General features: G+C 33.9%; 2 protein-coding genes across 2 annotated transcripts; both read right to left on the bottom strand.

Moving 5' to 3' along the window:
* Positions 1-1307: 1307 nt before the first annotated feature.
* Positions 1308-3522, bottom strand: LOC108208485 (aluminum-activated malate transporter 10). Its single transcript, XM_017379020.2, has 5 exons — positions 2992-3522; positions 2765-2905; positions 2408-2680; positions 2179-2297; positions 1308-2085 (listed from the first exon to the last, which is right to left on the bottom strand). The coding sequence occupies exons 1-5, from the start codon at positions 3341-3343 to the stop codon at positions 1522-1524; spliced, it is 1449 nt and encodes a 482-aa protein (XP_017234509.1). The 5' UTR covers positions 3344-3522; the 3' UTR covers positions 1308-1521.
* Positions 3523-6232: 2710 nt separating this feature from the next.
* Positions 6233-11553, bottom strand: LOC108206108 (transcription factor bHLH157). Its single transcript, XM_017376298.2, has 10 exons — positions 10942-11553; positions 10475-10564; positions 10308-10392; positions 10055-10096; positions 9835-9894; positions 8111-9547; positions 7563-7664; positions 7305-7442; positions 7053-7184; positions 6233-6910 (listed from the first exon to the last, which is right to left on the bottom strand). The coding sequence occupies exons 1-10, from the start codon at positions 11049-11051 to the stop codon at positions 6734-6736; spliced, it is 2373 nt and encodes a 790-aa protein (XP_017231787.1). The 5' UTR covers positions 11052-11553; the 3' UTR covers positions 6233-6733.
* Positions 11554-18428: the final 6875 nt, after the last annotated feature.

Genomic DNA, 18428 nt, shown 5'->3' with positions numbered 1-18428 from the left:
CTTCGGTTATCACATATTTACGAGATTGCCCTTGCTGCACTATCTTGACTTGTTTTTAGCATTATTCAAACTTAAATGGCCTTATTAGAAAAGATCATCAATTATATTCGTAAATAATCAAAATTGATCTCTTAAACTATTTTTTCAAGTGACTAATTTTTTTTAACTTTTTTTGATAAAAATTACTCCTGAGTCATAAATTATTCATAAATCACTTTTATTATTATTTTATTATATTTATAATAACTCATAAGTCATTAATAAATCAAAACTATCGAAACAGTCATTTTGCTTTTGCATGCCGACAGCTGATATGCATGACTGAGGGGAGAATCGGTAACATCCTATGAGTATTTCAGACGTTTGGATCGACCTGTACCGGGTTGTTGGTCTCGGGGCTTGGGATGTTATAAATTGAAAAGAACAACACTAAAAAACCAACAAAAACATGAAACAACAAAATAAACAGCAGTAGCATCCCAGGTGGCCAGCTAGCAATTGCAAGAAATGGTGAATTATACATGTAACAATCAATTTAACCTCCACATCCACCGGTACCCCCAACATTGTCACTACCACTGGATGCTGTAGCTCCTAGCACCATCATATTCCCATCCTTAGCAGTACCAGAAGTTTTGGCATTACGAACAACCTGAGGAGTCCTGGGTGGCACTGCCACGCTACCCTTATTCGTCGTTTTTTTCTTCTTGCCACCGCTATTGCAGAGGCAACTCAGTAGAAATACAGCCATGAATTATACAGAGTATATTTAAAATTTTGTGAGTGCCAAGACATATGCTTTCGAAACTAACCTCTTGCATTGTCTCCTTTATATTGAAATTGCGTGGAACAAGTCTACTTCAATATGTACTAACTAGTATTTGGGTATGCACAGAAGTTTCATGAAAGTCTTCGATTATGTATTAAGACATTGTTAGAAATTTGGCTGAAATTTTCGATTAGCTGACTTCTTGTGCCTGTAATTATATAACGGCAAAATAAATATAGAAGACCTTCTGTAACTTATCTACCAAGCTAAGCAATGGTATACCGTGTAGAAATGGGGAAAATCAGTTTGTTTCTTCGAAATGTCATGTAATGACTTTTTTCTCGGTTAGAATAGCAAATTGAGGGCGGAACCAGGATTTTACTATAGAGGAACGAAAAAATATTAAGGAGGCTGATTCGAATAATTTTAAAAAACAATTTATTGAAATTTCTTTGACAGTCTGGAGGGGACTCGGGCTCACTCTAGTCCCCCTAGTTCCGGGACAAAATTTCAGGGCTGTCTTAATAGTTGGAAAGTCGGAATAGATTGTAAAATTGCTCAAATATCATGGATATTTATCTGATCTGTACATAACTGTGTTTTGGTCCTATGAATGGAACAACTTGGAGGGCAAGTGTAATTATTATAGTTACAAATATGAACACAAATCCAGGTTAGAGGTTGCTTAGTGGTGACTTAAGTCATGATTTATGCCTCTATTACCCTAAGTAATTCATGAGCACATTCATGTCCTAATTAACTGACTTGAGCCCCGGTTTTTCTTCCGCTGCAGGCTTGAAATCCGCCAATTTAGCAAGACCTTCAACTGCTTGGACAAGGCCTTCGACCCTCCCAGCAATGTCTATCAGCAACGACGCAAAACTTACTAAAGGGATGACTTCAATTAGAGAAACAGTTAAAACGGGTTCTTTATGCTCATTTTCATCTGTTGTATTTTGTGGCCCCTCTTCCGGTATCAGCAAAGTAGACAGGGACTTTAAGTTTTCATGGAGAAGTTGGACTGAATCATTCAATTTTATAACTGACATGTCGATTGTAGATGATCTTGTCATGGTTTTAATAGTCAGTGCTAGCTCTTTGATAATGTCGCAAGAATTGGAGCTAACAATAGAGCATGTATCAGCAAGATGGCTCTTCACAAAGTCAGGGGACTTATTTTCTGCATAGAGGCAACTGTTTAGTGCTTCAATGCAGTAGGCACAGTTGCGAAGTGCTGAACTGACTTTGAGGTACTGTTTCCATGGATGGTTAAAACTGAAGAGGCCATGAGCAGGTTCCCATCTAGCAAAATTAGCCTGCAAACACATACAATAAATATCTGTGGTTAGTGAAGGTATTTTTAGAGACAATAATCCGCTTGGATAATGTCAGAAAGAGTTGTCACGCACCATTGCATCTTCTGAACCTTTTGAGTTTAGAGCACTTTTGTAAGCTTCAAGGTTCTTAGAGCATGCTTCATCACTGTTGGGGTTCGCCTCATCAGCCTTGAAATAAACAGCCACACAACCTGCAACGCGTGAAGCAAAAATAATAAGAACTATGGACTGAAAGTTGTAATCTTTACAACTTTTTTTTATGTACTATCACTTTAATTTATGAAAGAAGATATGTACTCACAATCTAAAGAATCTGATACTTTGTCCATGTTGCGGATTATGAGAAAATGAAGCTCCTCGCCAGCCCAAATGGGATATACAACCATGGCTACGACCATGCATAGGGCAGTTCCTATGATGATAGTTGCTAATCTCTGATGAGCCATATCTATCAGTTTCTCCACTCGATAGCCCGATACAGATACTAAACTGAATGTGAGGATGAAGATAGTAACACCATAATCAAATCGTGCTTTCACCACTGGAATGAATTTAGAAAAAGTTGCTGCAGAAGCTGAATTCAAAAGTACAAACACGTCAGTCTCTGAATATAAAGGGCTCATGTATATGTAAAATTTATACTAGAAGTATAGTATACCTAGCAAGAAAACTGAAGCTCCTAAAATAAAAGGCTCAATTTTTGTTCCCGACTGACTGGCGACCCAATGGATCCCAATTGCCAGAAATCCAGCAAGACCAGTTGCACAGATTCTGTTCAAGCTTTTATAAAGAGTGGCACCTGCAGCAACATTTATCTGACATTAGTTTTGTTCAATACTAGACAATGATGAGCTTAAAGTTTTAAAAGGATTTTGGAGAACGTACCAACAGTGTACTCGAAGACTACAACAACTGTCATAACTGCCCAAATAGCATTCCCACCAACACCTTCATATAAAGGTCTCATATAGTAAAAGAGCGAGACGACACAGAGAGCCACCCCCACTCTTAGACAATGAGCAACTTTTCTGGGGTCATCTACACCTATTTTCCACGCCTTCTTGAAGAAATTACAGATTTTTAACGTAAAATTCACAATCAATCCTTTCAATGCTGCTAAAAATCTCTGAAAACCATTCTTTGATTCAGGTACCAAAATCTCCTTTGAGCCATCATCAACCTGAATCCTCCACTCAACAGAGGATGACATTCCAATAGCTTCTTTAGTGTTACCCATTTGTAAGTGTAACGAGCAGAACTGAATGGTTATACTGAATATTTCCTTAAGAACTAGAGACACTGTAAATGCTAGCTCGTTACTTGCAGCTTAATAATGCACAACTAGCAGTTCTTCTTGTCTTGATAGAGAAGAACTAAATGAAGTTAACTGTGTTTATTAAATCTGACTGGTTAAGCTTCTTTTATAGGGGTGCATATTTGCAAATCACATGATCACATCATTTTATTGGTAGCTAAAGTAACAACTTTACTTTTAATTATTAATGAAATAGTGAGAAGAGGCTGAAAATTATAATATTCAGATTTCATAGCTGTTGAACATCATTCAAACATTGGAGTGCTTGTGCTCTCTATAATATTTTACTTGCATCAATTCATTCAACTATCAATTTAATTAAACAGTTACCATTAGTAATGAAAGTAAATTTTACTTTAACAGATCAAGGAGTTATGTTGGTTCAGCTAGGCTTGTATGACATGTAATTAACCAATCTGATGTCTAGCTAGTAATTATTTGTAGAATAATTCGTAGATTCAGGTACTAGCATTCTCTGAAGTTGTGAACCAATGACACTTAACAATCCCATTAAAGCGCCCAATCTCATCAAAAAACAAATTAACATAAAAACCAAGGTGTTCATGGTTTGAGAATATTAAGGGTAGGATTGTATGAACTAGAGGCTCTCTTGTAGATCTGAGTCCTGAAACCATGTTAGACAACCAATTCCTCCAACACTAAAAGGTATTTAAATACCGTGAAAGGATCACATATCATATAGAAAATCAAATGCATTCTGCATGCAAGAAGTTAAATTTCTGCTTCCAATTCTTATTTTGTTAGCTGACTTATGTTGAAAACTAGGAGTTACATCTTAATGCTGTGAGACATAAACAATTCCAGTATAAATTAGACACTTGCTTTTAACAGCAAACCAGCATATGAACTAAAACACACTCAGCATTCGACAACTGGGACTATTGTAAGAAACAAGAAAAAAAAATGACTAATGAGCAATGTTTAGGTCGATCATGCTGTCAACAAAATCTGCGATCTTTTATTATTCTTAGTGGATGTTACCTCAGATTCCTCTCCCATGCACAGTCAAGGATAAGAAAATTAGGAAAATAGCACCAAAATGCAGATAAAGATTTAAATTCATATCTGATACTGTTTTCGATTTTTCTGATAATTAAATAAATAATAGTATTGTCTCATTCAGCCACTGATATTGTATATATCTCTTATACCAGTCTTTTATTAGCCTTCACAGACATGCATGTCAAAAACACACAAAAGTTATATATGGAGAGGGAATTTTATTATATTGATTTTGTGGCCAAAATCACAAATATAGGATAAGTGGGTTTCCAACTAAATTGAAAAAGCAATGCAGTACAACAAATCTTATAAAACCTTGTAAACAAATATGAGGAAAGGACAAGTGCAGTACTGGTCATACCTTTCTTGAAAAGCTGCACTAAGGCCAAGCTAGCATATCATATCACATTTCTAATAAATAAACTGGCTATCATCTTTTGTTTTATTTTATATTATTATTTTCTTCAGAACAAGTTTAGGTCATGACTGGAACCATTGAAGGTGAAATTAACTTTACAAGTTTGGTTGGTTGTCAAAATGTTTCACTTGAATGGAGAGAGCACTTATCTATCTTTCTTACAGGAACTCTACAGCTAATGCCGTGGTTTCTGAAACGCAACATAAACTATCAACAGTCATTTTCTGCTTTACCTACCGATCTTTGTTCTTATTAAATTTATCATATTTAGAAATTTCGCGTAAACAAGCTATGTGACTCGGGCAAGGATGTACATCTCATCATCTTCAACATGCTCCCTTTGTCTCAACTGTATAAGTTACTTTTTGACACGCTTTTTAAGGCTCCTTTAAAGTATAGTTTCACAAATTTTTTAAATTTTTTTTTTTCAGAATAAAAATTTGATGTTTAAACCTTTATTAAAAAAAGAAAATTTTAAAAAACATTGTAGAACCATACTTTATACAAGGCTCGAAATGCGTGCAAACAGTAAATGTATACTACTCACATGGACGAAGGGAGTGGTATTTTAGTGCTACAATCCCAAGATAATGACTAGGGACTAGGAGTAAGGACGGTAAACAGTGAATATATACTACTCACAAGGACGGAGAGAGCAGTATTTTAGTGCTACAATCCCAAGATAATGACTAGGGACTAGGAGTAAGGACGGCAAACAGTGAATGTATACTACTCACATGGACGGAGGGAGTAGTATTTTAGTGCTACAATCCCAAGATAATGACTAGGGACTAGGAGTAAGGACGGCTAAGTGGCTTAAGATCTGCATGCATCTCATTCTCCCGGACCTTCTTTCCGAGTGGGACATATCACCATGGTCCATGATCATCTTGCTTCTGAGCAGGGCATACCATGTATGTCTGGTTTGGTTATGTTGTCCTTTGTTAAAATTCTTAATATGCACTTAGAATAGCTCTCATTTGCTTTCCGCTAAAAGATATCTTTAAGCTTTTTTATAATTACCACCACAGTGTTGATTTTGACTTTGCATGCATAGATGGTAGGTATCGTGGCAGCTTCTTGTTATGATACCTAAATTAGGTAATAGATTTCTTTGGTAAACAGCATATTGTTGCTTGATAGAGATGTATCTTATATGATTCAGGTAGATCAAATTACCTCAATTTTGCTTGTGCATCTATTCTGCCATCAAAGGTTTTCTTTCAAGGGAACAATTTTCAACTAGATCTCTCCTAGATAAGACAAACTATATGGGAATATTATTTCTGGACTAAACAGTGTAACATCTATAATCTGTTTTGTGTTACTAATTCTGATTTATATATAGGAATCAAGAAATGTCACATGAGTTTAGGAAAAGAGCTCCATGGATTAGAATACATAATAATATCAAAAGAATCAAATCAACACTCATCAGTTAGTCTTGTAACTGACTGGTTTTTGTCAGCATGCAGTTATGAACATGTTACAAACAGAGAAAATATGGGAAATCAGTTCAAATGGAAAAAACAACCTAAACTAATATATCTACCCTCATGTCAATTCCGCAAAATAAAATTCCCCGTCTTCTCCCCCTCTTGAGATTGGAACTTTTGTCTCCCTGTGTTTCTGCTTTTGACAGACATTCCCAATCTTTCGAGTATTTAATGTACATACTAAGGAAATGACATCCTTCAGAATCTGTATTCTTCCAGATGTGTGTTCAGTCTGTATGCGTAGGGGAGTTGCTCCATTCTGTTACTTTTAGCTCCTAGGTCTCAAAATTCAGCACCAACCATAGCAGTCAACTTATTGTAAAATCCTCATGAATTTTTTTTGATCCATGCTATACGGTTTGGCCTTGCAGTGTCTTACCTAAGCGGGACTGACACCCCACAGTGTGGGTAATTGTTGAATAGATTAGTCCCTCCATCAATAATGTTACCAACTTGCTTGTTAGCTTTGACACCACTTGGAGCTGTCAGTTGTAGAAGCTGAATGAGGGTAGAAAATATCTCATGCCTTGATACGCGTCTGTTTCCATTTCCCTGAGAGACATTTATGATTAAAAGTAAGAATAATGAAACAGTGAAAGTCACAAACAAGATATTTTAATAGAAGTGCAAGAGGCAATACAAAAAAGCACAATGTTTCATTTTTAAGAAATCATTTTGACTATTTTGTATTCACCTCAGGCTCAACAATAAAACGTGCCCATATTTTGTTTTCTTGAACTTCCATCAGGCCCTTCAGGATAGTCAATCCAAGACCTCGAATTATATCCACTATCTCCAGAAAGAAACCCTGATCTTCACATAGCATCTGCAGCCAAAAATGTTAATAAGTTCATTTTTGCAAATTCATAATTTTAGACAATGAATTTTTTCATTGTAGTAGATAACTCCTGGTGCAGACATTGTACAATTGTTTTAGAACAGATACCTCTATAAGCATATGTCCAGGAGTGGAAAGGTCCTCAACTAACAGCGGACACATCGTTGACTGATCTCCATATTCACATGCCCATGTAACACCGCCCCCTCTCCTACTGAAGTTGTCTTTATTAAATATTTCATTATCCTGATCAGTCACACATCAATAAATTCTAAAATCAATACCTTTGTTATTTGTAATACCAGATCATGCCAGTGAATGTTTAACATAAATGTCAGATTCAGGTAAGAAAGACGAACACATTACCTTAAATTTAGCAGCTTCCTTAAGTGTGTCTGCGTGCTTTGTCACACTTTGCAAAAAAAGCATGTACTTGATGGTTCGATCCAACAAACAGTCAATGCTCATCTATACATCATTCAATGAAAGTAGGAGTCAATTAGGTTCTCTGTGATGCAATCATTCTCTAAAAACATAATCTACATTTCCCTGATATTTATCCTCCATCAACTGCTTTCAAACTAAGGGGCTATCTGATTTACCTCAGAAACGTTACTCGTTAAATTTCATTTTTCTAACCCGTAAGTAAAAGTAATATTCTACTTATAAGATATTATTTGTTTGGATAGTTTAAATTGATATTGCATAACTTATGATTTATCGAAGAAGAGAAAGAGATAATCATTAGATATGCGATGGTAACATTAATTTTTATCAAGTCGGACCACAAATTTAAAATAATTCAGCAAGATAACTAACGGAATATGAGGGATCTAGAGGAGTCATTTCCACTTAGCATGCATAATTTTTTGCTTATTATTCACTTTTGTAGTTAATGTTTGTAACTTGTATACCTTCTCTCCATTAGGAGTTAGTTCTCTCAACTCTAAGAGTCGGTCTTGGATCAGCTGACGGTCTTTGGGCCTTGGTCGAGCTCCAGGTTTTGCCTTTTTCTTCACGGTTTTTGCAGTAGAGACATGTTTCTTCTCCTGTAAATCAGTGTGTCCGACGAGCGTTCTATAGCTATCGCTTACCCATGAGCAGGAGCCCTGTGTTGTGATGTCCTCTTTCTGCTGAAATAGAGAACCTGCTAAGTTTACTTGATCGCTTGTCCCCAAGGAGATTCCAGTTCTTTTTCTTTTGGCTGTGGAAGATAGCTGATCCTCTGAAAGAGGTTTGGCAAAACTGCTTGAAGTACCGGAAGAAATACCTTCAACAATTTGTTCAATCCCTAATTTAGAGAAAAGGCCTTTCCGCTGAACTAATGTGGAACCAACATGTTGCTGTGAGGTGCTTTGCAAAGCATTTTTGAAGTCCATCTGCCCACCATCTATTGCAGGCATTAAGATGTCATTAGTGTTTCCTGCCTGTCCATACCCTAGATCTGCTTCAACACTATCAAAAAGATCATGCTCAACTTTGAATACATCTGGGCACTTCTCTTTCCCAGTAGAAGTAGATGTGTTTGTGATAGAACTGTGTACAGAACTAGCTGTATGACTGATTGCATTCGTAGCACTGCTCACATGACTTGGTTGAGAAACAAATCTCATAGCCTCAGACAACAAATCATCGTCCATTGTAGTAAAGTCTGTCTTATTCTTCTGGTCTAATGAAGAATCAAACCACTGGTAAAAGCTATCCATTGAACATGCTTTTACATGATTGGTATTGTAATCAGGTGACTCGAAAAATTCATTCAGAGTGGGTAGGATATTTTTCCCTAGAAGCTCACTATCAATTTCATAAAGGGGCGGGGTTGAATGCTGCAGCTTTATTAAACTTCCAGAGCTGCATTCTGAATTGTTTAAAGAAGCAAACGCTGAGCTCTGAAAATTCTGTACAGTATTTCCACAAGTTACAGCTGTCTCTGGCTTAACATTAAACACGTTCTGGGAAGGCTGGGACCTCAATGCAGAATCCTGATGCTTGAGTGAAGTCAGAGTTGATAGTCCACCACTCCATGCGCCACCACAAATTGTCTGGTGGACCTGAGATTCTGCACCACCGTTCCGCCAATGGTCACCAAAATTCTCCATCTTTGTGATGAAGGAATCAACTGGAAAGCATGTTGATGCCATTAAACCTTGAAATCCATCACTCTCATGGAATTTGTTATTCTCTACATTGGTACTTCCTGATGGTGCCAGGGAAGGAAACACTCCACTCGAACCATAACTTTCGTAATTTAAAGATGTGGGAATAAATTCTGATATATTAAGGCCGTGACAGCTTGCCATCTCTCTGAATATCCTCTTTGTTTGATTCACAAACTCCTCATTTTCTGGAATCTGCATAAGTAGCTGATTCATTATGATGTACATAAACAGCCAGGTAGCTATTATTTACAAAATTAAATTGTAACTCATAATTTTAAGAAGACGAATCTAGCTTATACGATTAACTAACATAAAATTAGCGCAGGCCTGTGGCGTTGGCGGAAATCAGACAATCTAAAGTCCAGATAATAAACCAGATTCTAAGTTATAATTTCAAAAAGACTACACATATGGGGAACAATATATCTTGCTGTTAGTGTTAATAGAAGAAAAGATTGCTTGCATAGCTTCATGCTGACCTCTTGTGTAGATCCAAATTGTAAGACCCCTTGAGGTTCAACAGGAATCACTGCAATTGTCTGCATAGAAGAAAGTGCTTGTCAGAAAGATACAGAAGGTTCTTGGATCGAACAGAAACAATTAGAGCAAGAGCTGTAACTACATAAGCAGTAAACAAAACTGTGCAGCTAGTCTTGTTTTATAAGATTTTACTTTAACTGCAAGAACGGAAATCGGTACCTTAATTCCAGATGCAAATTGGTATTGAAATTCGGAATCATCCTGCAGAATTGAAAACAGAGGTAAATATATAACATGTATGAATTTCAAAAAAAGTGTATCCTTATAATTTAAAAAGAGATCTAAACAGTCGAATTGGAGTCAAAGCAGAAATTATCACAGGCTATCAACTTCCATTATCTTATGCATCTGGTAGATCCTTTGTTTTATCAATTCAGGTTATATATTATGACACAAGTTTTTCTTACAGTACCTGAAAGAAATCGCATTTGCCGACTGATTTAGCGTGAGAGAACATCCACAGATGTTTCTTAGAGAAAGCCACTTGACCAATTATTCTATTCACAGAAAAGCACACTTGTTAGCCTGGGAAACTTTAGCACAATAATCTATTTCACAAATGGAAAGCAATGGACATACCCTCCACCGAGCATCTGTACTTGTAGACACATATCATCTATTACAGCTCCCATTTGCTCACCAAAGTATGTTTCTTGAATAGTCAACAATCTGAATTGGCAAAAAGAAAATCACAAATCTGATCTTCAGTCTTAACCACGAAACAATTTCAAGGCAACAAGTCTATTAAATACAAGATTAATGGAATCCAACCACATTATGTTGCAATATTACTGATTCTCTTATGATGCTCAATCATATTAAGAAACTATTGCACACTTAGCAGGCAAACAGAAATCGAAGTCTTGAAACTATTAGCACACAGTAGAAAAGATTAGACAGAACATGAAAACAAGGCCTACAGACAATAAGGTCCGGAAACTTATCATAAAAATTAGACAGAATTTGAAATTGTACAACAAATGACATGCAGGCAAAAAAATCACCAAGAATCACCAAGAAATACAAAGAAAGAAGAAGAAACTTACAAAGAATTTTTGTGGTCAAAACTCCAAAACACACCATAAGACCATCCATTCTCACAACACAGACTCTTGAGAACCTTTTTAGCAATTGAATCACTCTGTTCTGAACACATTTTCACAGATCAAGCCCAAGAATGCAACACCTTCTTCAAATCCCAGCACCAACCTTAAAAATAAACACAAGACTTGCCAATTTGTGCTGTGCAGGTAAAAAAACAGTTGCAAGAGGAAACAAACTAAAAGGCTTTTTGGGCTTATGTTAATAAAGAGCTGGATTCAAGAAAAGCTAAGAATAAAGCAGACAAGAAAAGATGGAATTTTTTGGAGTTTTTCCAAAAAGAAACAAGAGGGTACTACAAAGGAATAATGTTTAGGATGTCTGAACCTCTACAAGTCCAAAAACAACACACACTGGAGCATTAGTGCGTGTTTATATACACACAACACGTACTAGTATTAATTTAGCAGAAAAAGATGGTCATAATCTTTAGAAATAGACATACAAGATTTATAGGCTTACTAGTGTTTGTATGTAATTGTAGTATATAGTGAAATTCTAGGTGGTGGGGAGGGTAAGCAAGATGGGTTTTGTTTGTTTGTTTATGTAAGAAAAGACCAAAACAAAAATACTTCAAAGTCCGAGCTTCAAGGGAACAGAGATCTTCTCCATTAATATGTCCATTTATATATGTCTTCTTCATTCCATGTAAAGCAGAATATTTTATTACTTAATAATTGACTAACTAATAAAAATATTCAATTCAATAAATTAATAATTTCGACAAATTAATATTTTATCCTGATATAAGCGAACATGTCTTTACATATCTATTTATTGTATTGTTTATTAGTCTTTTTCTAAAAATTTTACATTTTAATACTAAGTTTAGACATATTTGGGCTGCTCAAGCAGGGAGGCTAGAGCTATAAGTATATCTTTGCATTTCCATGGAATTATGTTTGACAACAAAAATAGTTGTAACTTTTTTATGGCACTCATTTATTCTGTAGAGTGACAATGACTTTACTACCACATATATGCAATTAAGTGAAAGATACCGGCAACTTAAGTGTTCTTAACTTTAAATTCTATGAAGATATTCTCCATCATTTGTGTTTAATTATTTTCAATTCCTTTCCCAATTTATCATTCATACAGTACCCTGACCAATATTGCAAGAAACTCTGAGCGAAAAATTAAAATGTTAAAATCTTTTTCTGTAAATATTATATTTCAAAAATATAGTTGTTGATCCTTGTAATAAGCGAAAATACGATTCTTCTACTCCCTCCCTTTCAAAATACATGTCCACTTAGGGAAAAAAAATTGCTTCAAAATATTTGTCTACTTCAACATTCAATGTAAATTCATATAACGGTTTTTCTGTGGTGTGCACATTAAGCACAAAAATTGATGAATTTGGATGGTTTCTATTGGCTTAACCTTCTTTAATAATGATGCACCCCCAGCATTTACACCAACCACACCAATCAAAACCCTCCAATTCTATAAATTTTAGTGCTTAACATGTGCCCATGGGCACACACTAGACAAACCCATTCTCAAAATCAACTCTCCTTCACATATTTCAAATTTATATTTTCAAAATCAACCATATACCACATATTAGGTTCAATTAATTATTTATGTACTATATCTATTTTTTCTCAAGATCCACTTCTTTTAAATAAGTGATTTTTTGAAAGTGGATATGTAATTTGAAACGGACGAGTACTTTTCATGTTATTACACAAAAACCGCTAACTTGTCAACGTTCAATATGTTACTGCAGAGGAGTCCAGGAAACAGAAGGGGATGGTGGAGGAGTCACTGCCGGAGGATATTCCGGTGGGTATAAAACCGAGAATGTCAGGGAGTACAGCCCATCTCGCATCATCTCGGGAAGTGAGAGCATTACAGTGGTAGTAGCAGCAGGAGTAGAGTACTCTATTACACTTATTATTAGGAGTAGAAACTAACTAGCCTGCCACAGAAAACAAAACATTTGCGCTAGTGGTGGGGTCTCGTGTAAGGGTTAGTAGGGGTCATTTTCTGATCCATCTTTCTACTCATTGCCTCCCCGAGTCACATATATGTGATCATTTGTGTGTGTAAGAACCCTATGCTTTTTTATTCTTTACCTCATTTTCTTTAAGCTTCATGATAACAGAAATTCTTACAAGGCAAGAACGATTAAAATCGTTAATTAAAATAATTTTTATATAATTTTATTTGAAAAGAATCACTATATTTTATTAAAATTATATATAATTATATATACACATAATATATTTGCGGGAGAGGTGAGGTAAAAGACACTTTCACAATTTGCATGATGAGTTAATTTTAGTTGACATATGATTGGTTCCACTCGTACTAATATTTTATATGATTAAACCATCTCATTAAAATGAGTCATCGCGTTATTTGTAAGAAAAACAATTGGAACATATTTGGGGATATCTAACACTAGTTTATTTATAACAAGGATAATGAATGATTGGAGTGAACTAACTTTATATAATATATATTTTTAATTTATGATATTTGCAGACATTCAACCATATTTACAATTCATGCGGGGTCAATTACTAAAGTTGCATCTGGTTGCACATCGTATTATTGCAAATATTTTCTAAAAAGTTAGTATTTTTGTAATTTTTTTCAAAAGATAGCAAAATCGCAAAAAAAATTTTAAAAAAATGATGTTTTTGATAAATTTCCTATAATTTATTTAATTTTAGGTGAAAATTTTGGAAGAATGGCGGGAGATATTCTTACAACAAAAGCGGAAAATATATAGCTCACTTTAAATTGTCAAACTAATAATAATATCAACTTGCCGCTCTGTTTGGCTATGAATAGAATGCAATGAGGATTAATGTCGCTTGCAGACTCCAAAGTTCCAAGTTGGACAGTGGTCCTGTACTCCTGTTGGTACTTTAATAAATTGAAGCTACAACTTACAAGTCGCATATAGTTCAAGGTTCTACAAGACTACAACTTAATTAGGAAACCCTAGTAAATAAAATAAATTTAAAATACGGGAATATCATCATGCAGCACGCTTATCTGAGGTTGGTAAGAGCTTGCAACACTGTGACGACTCGGATTTCAATTCTTAATCTGACTATGGCACTAAAAACTCACACGTACATGATACCAGTCTTATACGTACGTATATATCTGAGCATGCGTATAATTAAGTATACCAAGTCACAATGAAATACAAAAGATGGACTAGCTAAGATGAGTTTAATTATTTTAATTTTAGTGACTTGGAAAGATGATGCCAGATGATTTTCAACTTGATACGTGTTATAAATATTGAACGTAAAAGCATTACCTCCATACATTTATAATTTATTTAATCAAGGGAAATCAGGAAAAGAAGAAGAAATACTTAAGGGTTGTTTGGGTAAGTTTAAAAAAATGTTTTTCTATTTAAAGTAAAGAAGTGAAGAAGTAAACTGAGATTAATAAGTGATTAAATTATTTGAAAAAGAAGTAGAAGTGTTTTTGACATTTTAACACAAACGAGTTAAGAAAAGTAGAAGTCGATTTTTTGACAAAAAAGTCCAGAAGCCTTGTTTGCCAAGCTGGCACTTAACTAACTGATAGCTTGTTGAACTAACTGCTTGTATAAATTTACTTTTTTGATAAATAATAAGATTGTATCGGGATGAAATTAGGTATATTTGAAATTATTTTTGAATTATATAAATTGAAAAATAGGCATGCATATACGAAATATTGACATAAGTGAAATTAAATATATTAAAATTCTTGAATCTAACACTTAATTACGTGTTCAAATAAATTTATTATTAATAATGTGTCTAGTTTAATTGAGGTGTATTTAGGTTGATGAGCAAGATTTAATATTTAAGTTAAATTGCATTCCCTTTTGCTAATAGTATGCGCTTATGATTGAAAAGAGAGGAGATAAAGGGGTTTGATGAGGACTTCACATAGAACAAGTCAATGATTTGACAACACAGTTCAAATGAGTCTTTACATTTTCGTAATGGTGAAAATATAATTAACACATTTGACCTTGGAGAATCCTATAAAGAAGCTGCTTGATAGCATATATATCCTGCCTTTATTTTTTAATTTTGACAATATAAAGATTATCAACACTCTTGATCATTAGTATTTTACTAATTACGATTAAATTAACCCATCATTGTGATCATGCTTTGCAGCTAGCATACTGATGGCAGCTGCACCACCATTCCAATTCTGATGATATACCAGATATCTTTGCTAATACAAATGCTCGAAAAACTTCTTAAAAGATAAAAATAAAATGGAATTAGTCAACCAATTAAACTGCCCCAGAATATACTTCATCCATCTTATATAAATCAAAATTTTCGGCTAAACTCTGATAAAAATTTGAGATGAGCAGAGTAAATTATAGTTTATTTCAGAAATTCATCGAAATTGAAATATGTTAATCTGACAGAACTTAATTAATTAAAAGAAGAGTAAATCACAAAATTGTACGTGGCTGAACTTTATTGGTTTTTATGTTTTGGTGTTGAAATTTCAAACTTACATTATAGTGGCCTCGCATTATTTTTATATTTTAAAATATTGACTGAGGATCGCTTTCTTGAGAAAAAAATATTATTTTTTTAAAAAGTAGCTCTTAGCTACTTTTTCGAAGAGTTAAAATAATATTTGATCATCATATTGTAGGTCCGAAATTTCGACTACTAAAATGAAAAACACGTAAATTTCAGTCATCACATTGCAAGTTATTCTCAAAACAATATTCTCCCCTACAAATTATAGTTTAACCTCGTAATTAATATTAACCGGAAATTCTGGTTCAGCTGCCTAAACATTGTGCAACGATAGACCACACACATTAACCCCCAGCAACTCTAAAATGCAAGTATACAGGGGGCATCCAAGGTCCAACCTCTAGGATACTTAGCAAGGAACATCAATTATTTGTCATAATAGGTGTGGAATTTTGTGACACAGCCAATGAGCCTCTCTTCATTCTCTCCCTTCACTTAATATTTTTTGGTCCCGCTAAAGATCATCTCAATCTACATATCTAGTCTGAGAATCTTGACTTGTGTTATGTTACATCTTTAACCTTTGTCACTCTTCCATCTTTAATCACTTTTTGGCTATAATTTAGTATTCATGTATGTGCACAGTGTGCTTATTCTAAAGTATGAAATCTGATTGTGATTCTTACCCAACAAAAGGGATTAAAACTAGATTGAATGGTATTAGCGGCGGACATGCATGAATTAAATGGTCCACTGGTTTGGTTTGTTAGTTTACAATGCAGAATGTGTGTAATAATTTTGTGTTAGTAAATGATTGATTATAATTTGGAATATCATACTTTATATTACGAACTTGAAATTTCTTAGACAACTTTGATTGAGATGTTTGTGTACTTGATCCATGTTGGCTGCACCGTGACTTTTGGGTTCGTTGCAGCTTGGCCACAATGCAGCGTTCTCATAGTGGTGGTTGCTAGTGTGGAATAGAGCAGAAAGCTTGTAAAGTGATATTTTTGGATCATCAAAAATTATCATTTTAAAAAGTTTTTAACCTTACAGGGTTTATATATTAATAACGATGATCATATGGGATCTAATTTTTATCGCTAAGTTATTGCCGGATAGAATTAATTTATACCATCCTTGCTATAAAATATTACTCCTTCAATTTCACAACATACTTTAAAGTCCAAAAAAATATCTGCTTAGTATATTATATATTTAGCATTTTCTTTTTTAATATAAAAATTAAAGATCCCAAATTATATATAAAAAATTCGAAAGTTTAGTATTCAAGTATTATTACTTTTAAATATTGAAGATATATGCAAAATTAAATGGGAAACAAATTAGGGGTCGGAGGGGAGTATAATTTCTGACCTGTCACGTTGATCCTGACTCAAAATTAAAATTTATTTTTGTATCGTGTGATAAATTTAAATTTTAAGATAGATCAAGATGTTATAATTTTTGCACTTATAATATATATTTTAAATAAAAAATGATATTATATGATGCGATAAAGCCAGGTATGACTGATATCTTGAATGAAAAGGTATGATTCAAAATCCCAAGTCGCGGGCGATTATAACGTGGGTGCAATTTCAAATAATTAAACACACAAAAATTAGTACTCCCTCTAATTTTTTTTTTACACTTTCCTATTTAAAATTTCGGAACTGTTTATAACATGATACAAATTATTAATTTACGCATAATCTATATGACCAAATATTGTCAAGAATAATCTTGTTGAATTCGTATTTATGAATACTTTAATACGATGAAATTTTTATATTTAATACTAACACAAAATTAAAGATATTATTAATTAAAAGTGCATGTTGACAAACTTGATAATGATAAACGAGAAAAATATTAAGAGACGGTGTGGAGTATCACAGGACTAGGATTTGTTATATAAATTCTGACATGACCGCAAACCAAAATTCTGCAGTCCTACAGTACTAGTAACGTTAAAATAGTTTGATAGGACTGTTTAGACATATGTAATGTGATTTATATACGGAGGGTGTTGAGGCCCGAAAGAGAGATGGACCACAAGATAAGGTCCTTTCCAGGAAAAAAGCTGAAAAAGTTCTGGGAATAGTTGCCTCCAACACAATTACTGACACAGCAAAAAGAATGTTTACTCTCCCCCATACATCTTCTGACATTGTCAACTTTAATAGACTAAATTCTACAGTAATACCATCATCATTTTATATGATCTCTTGATTTATTTTTATTATTATTTTATATATATACTATTAAAATACTGTAAGTAATAAAAGTTCTATAGAATTTTAGTCGCAAGTATATATGTTATCGTTTTTAATAAAAATAACTTCTTAATTGAGTCTAAAATTAATATATCTTCAAATAAAATATCCAAATTGAAAAAAATACATGTATTTTCTAAGCTATCAACAAAAACCTTATTGTCACTGTAGTAAGATAGAGGTCCTGTTTAGGCAAGCTTTTGAGGGTTATTTTCTTTTTTAATACATAATTTTATAACTTTATTAGATATAAATGTTCACGAGATTGTATATTCTTTATTTAGTAGAAAAAATAAAAATATATTTCACAAAAAAATAGAACTTTACATACTTTTCTCCGGAAATAAGAGTCGAACGCCACAAAGTACAATCAAAAGCTTTTTTTTTTAATTCTACAAATAATTCTGATTGTAAAATAGAAAATAAAGTGCTACTAATAATTTGCATAGGAAAGTGTACAACCGATTTATATTTCTGGTCAAATAAACTACTACGCTAGAAAAACAGTTTAGATTCAGTTTGGGCTGTACAGTCTACACCCATGTTAATGTCGATGGGCTTTCATGTATAGAAACGATTGGGCAGGCTCCCACAAACTTTACAAGCTCATTTGCGTTTTCTTGTCAGCCTCATTTGTCTTTATCAGTACGAAACACTAATATAAGAAAAATT

The sequence above is a fragment of the Daucus carota genome, chromosome 2 (assembly GCF_001625215.2).
Source record: "Daucus carota subsp. sativus chromosome 2, DH1 v3.0, whole genome shotgun sequence".
Taxonomy (NCBI): domain Eukaryota; kingdom Viridiplantae; phylum Streptophyta; class Magnoliopsida; order Apiales; family Apiaceae; genus Daucus; species Daucus carota.
Note: the sequence above shows the minus strand (reverse complement) of the source record. Positions and strands in the feature narration are given on the sequence as shown.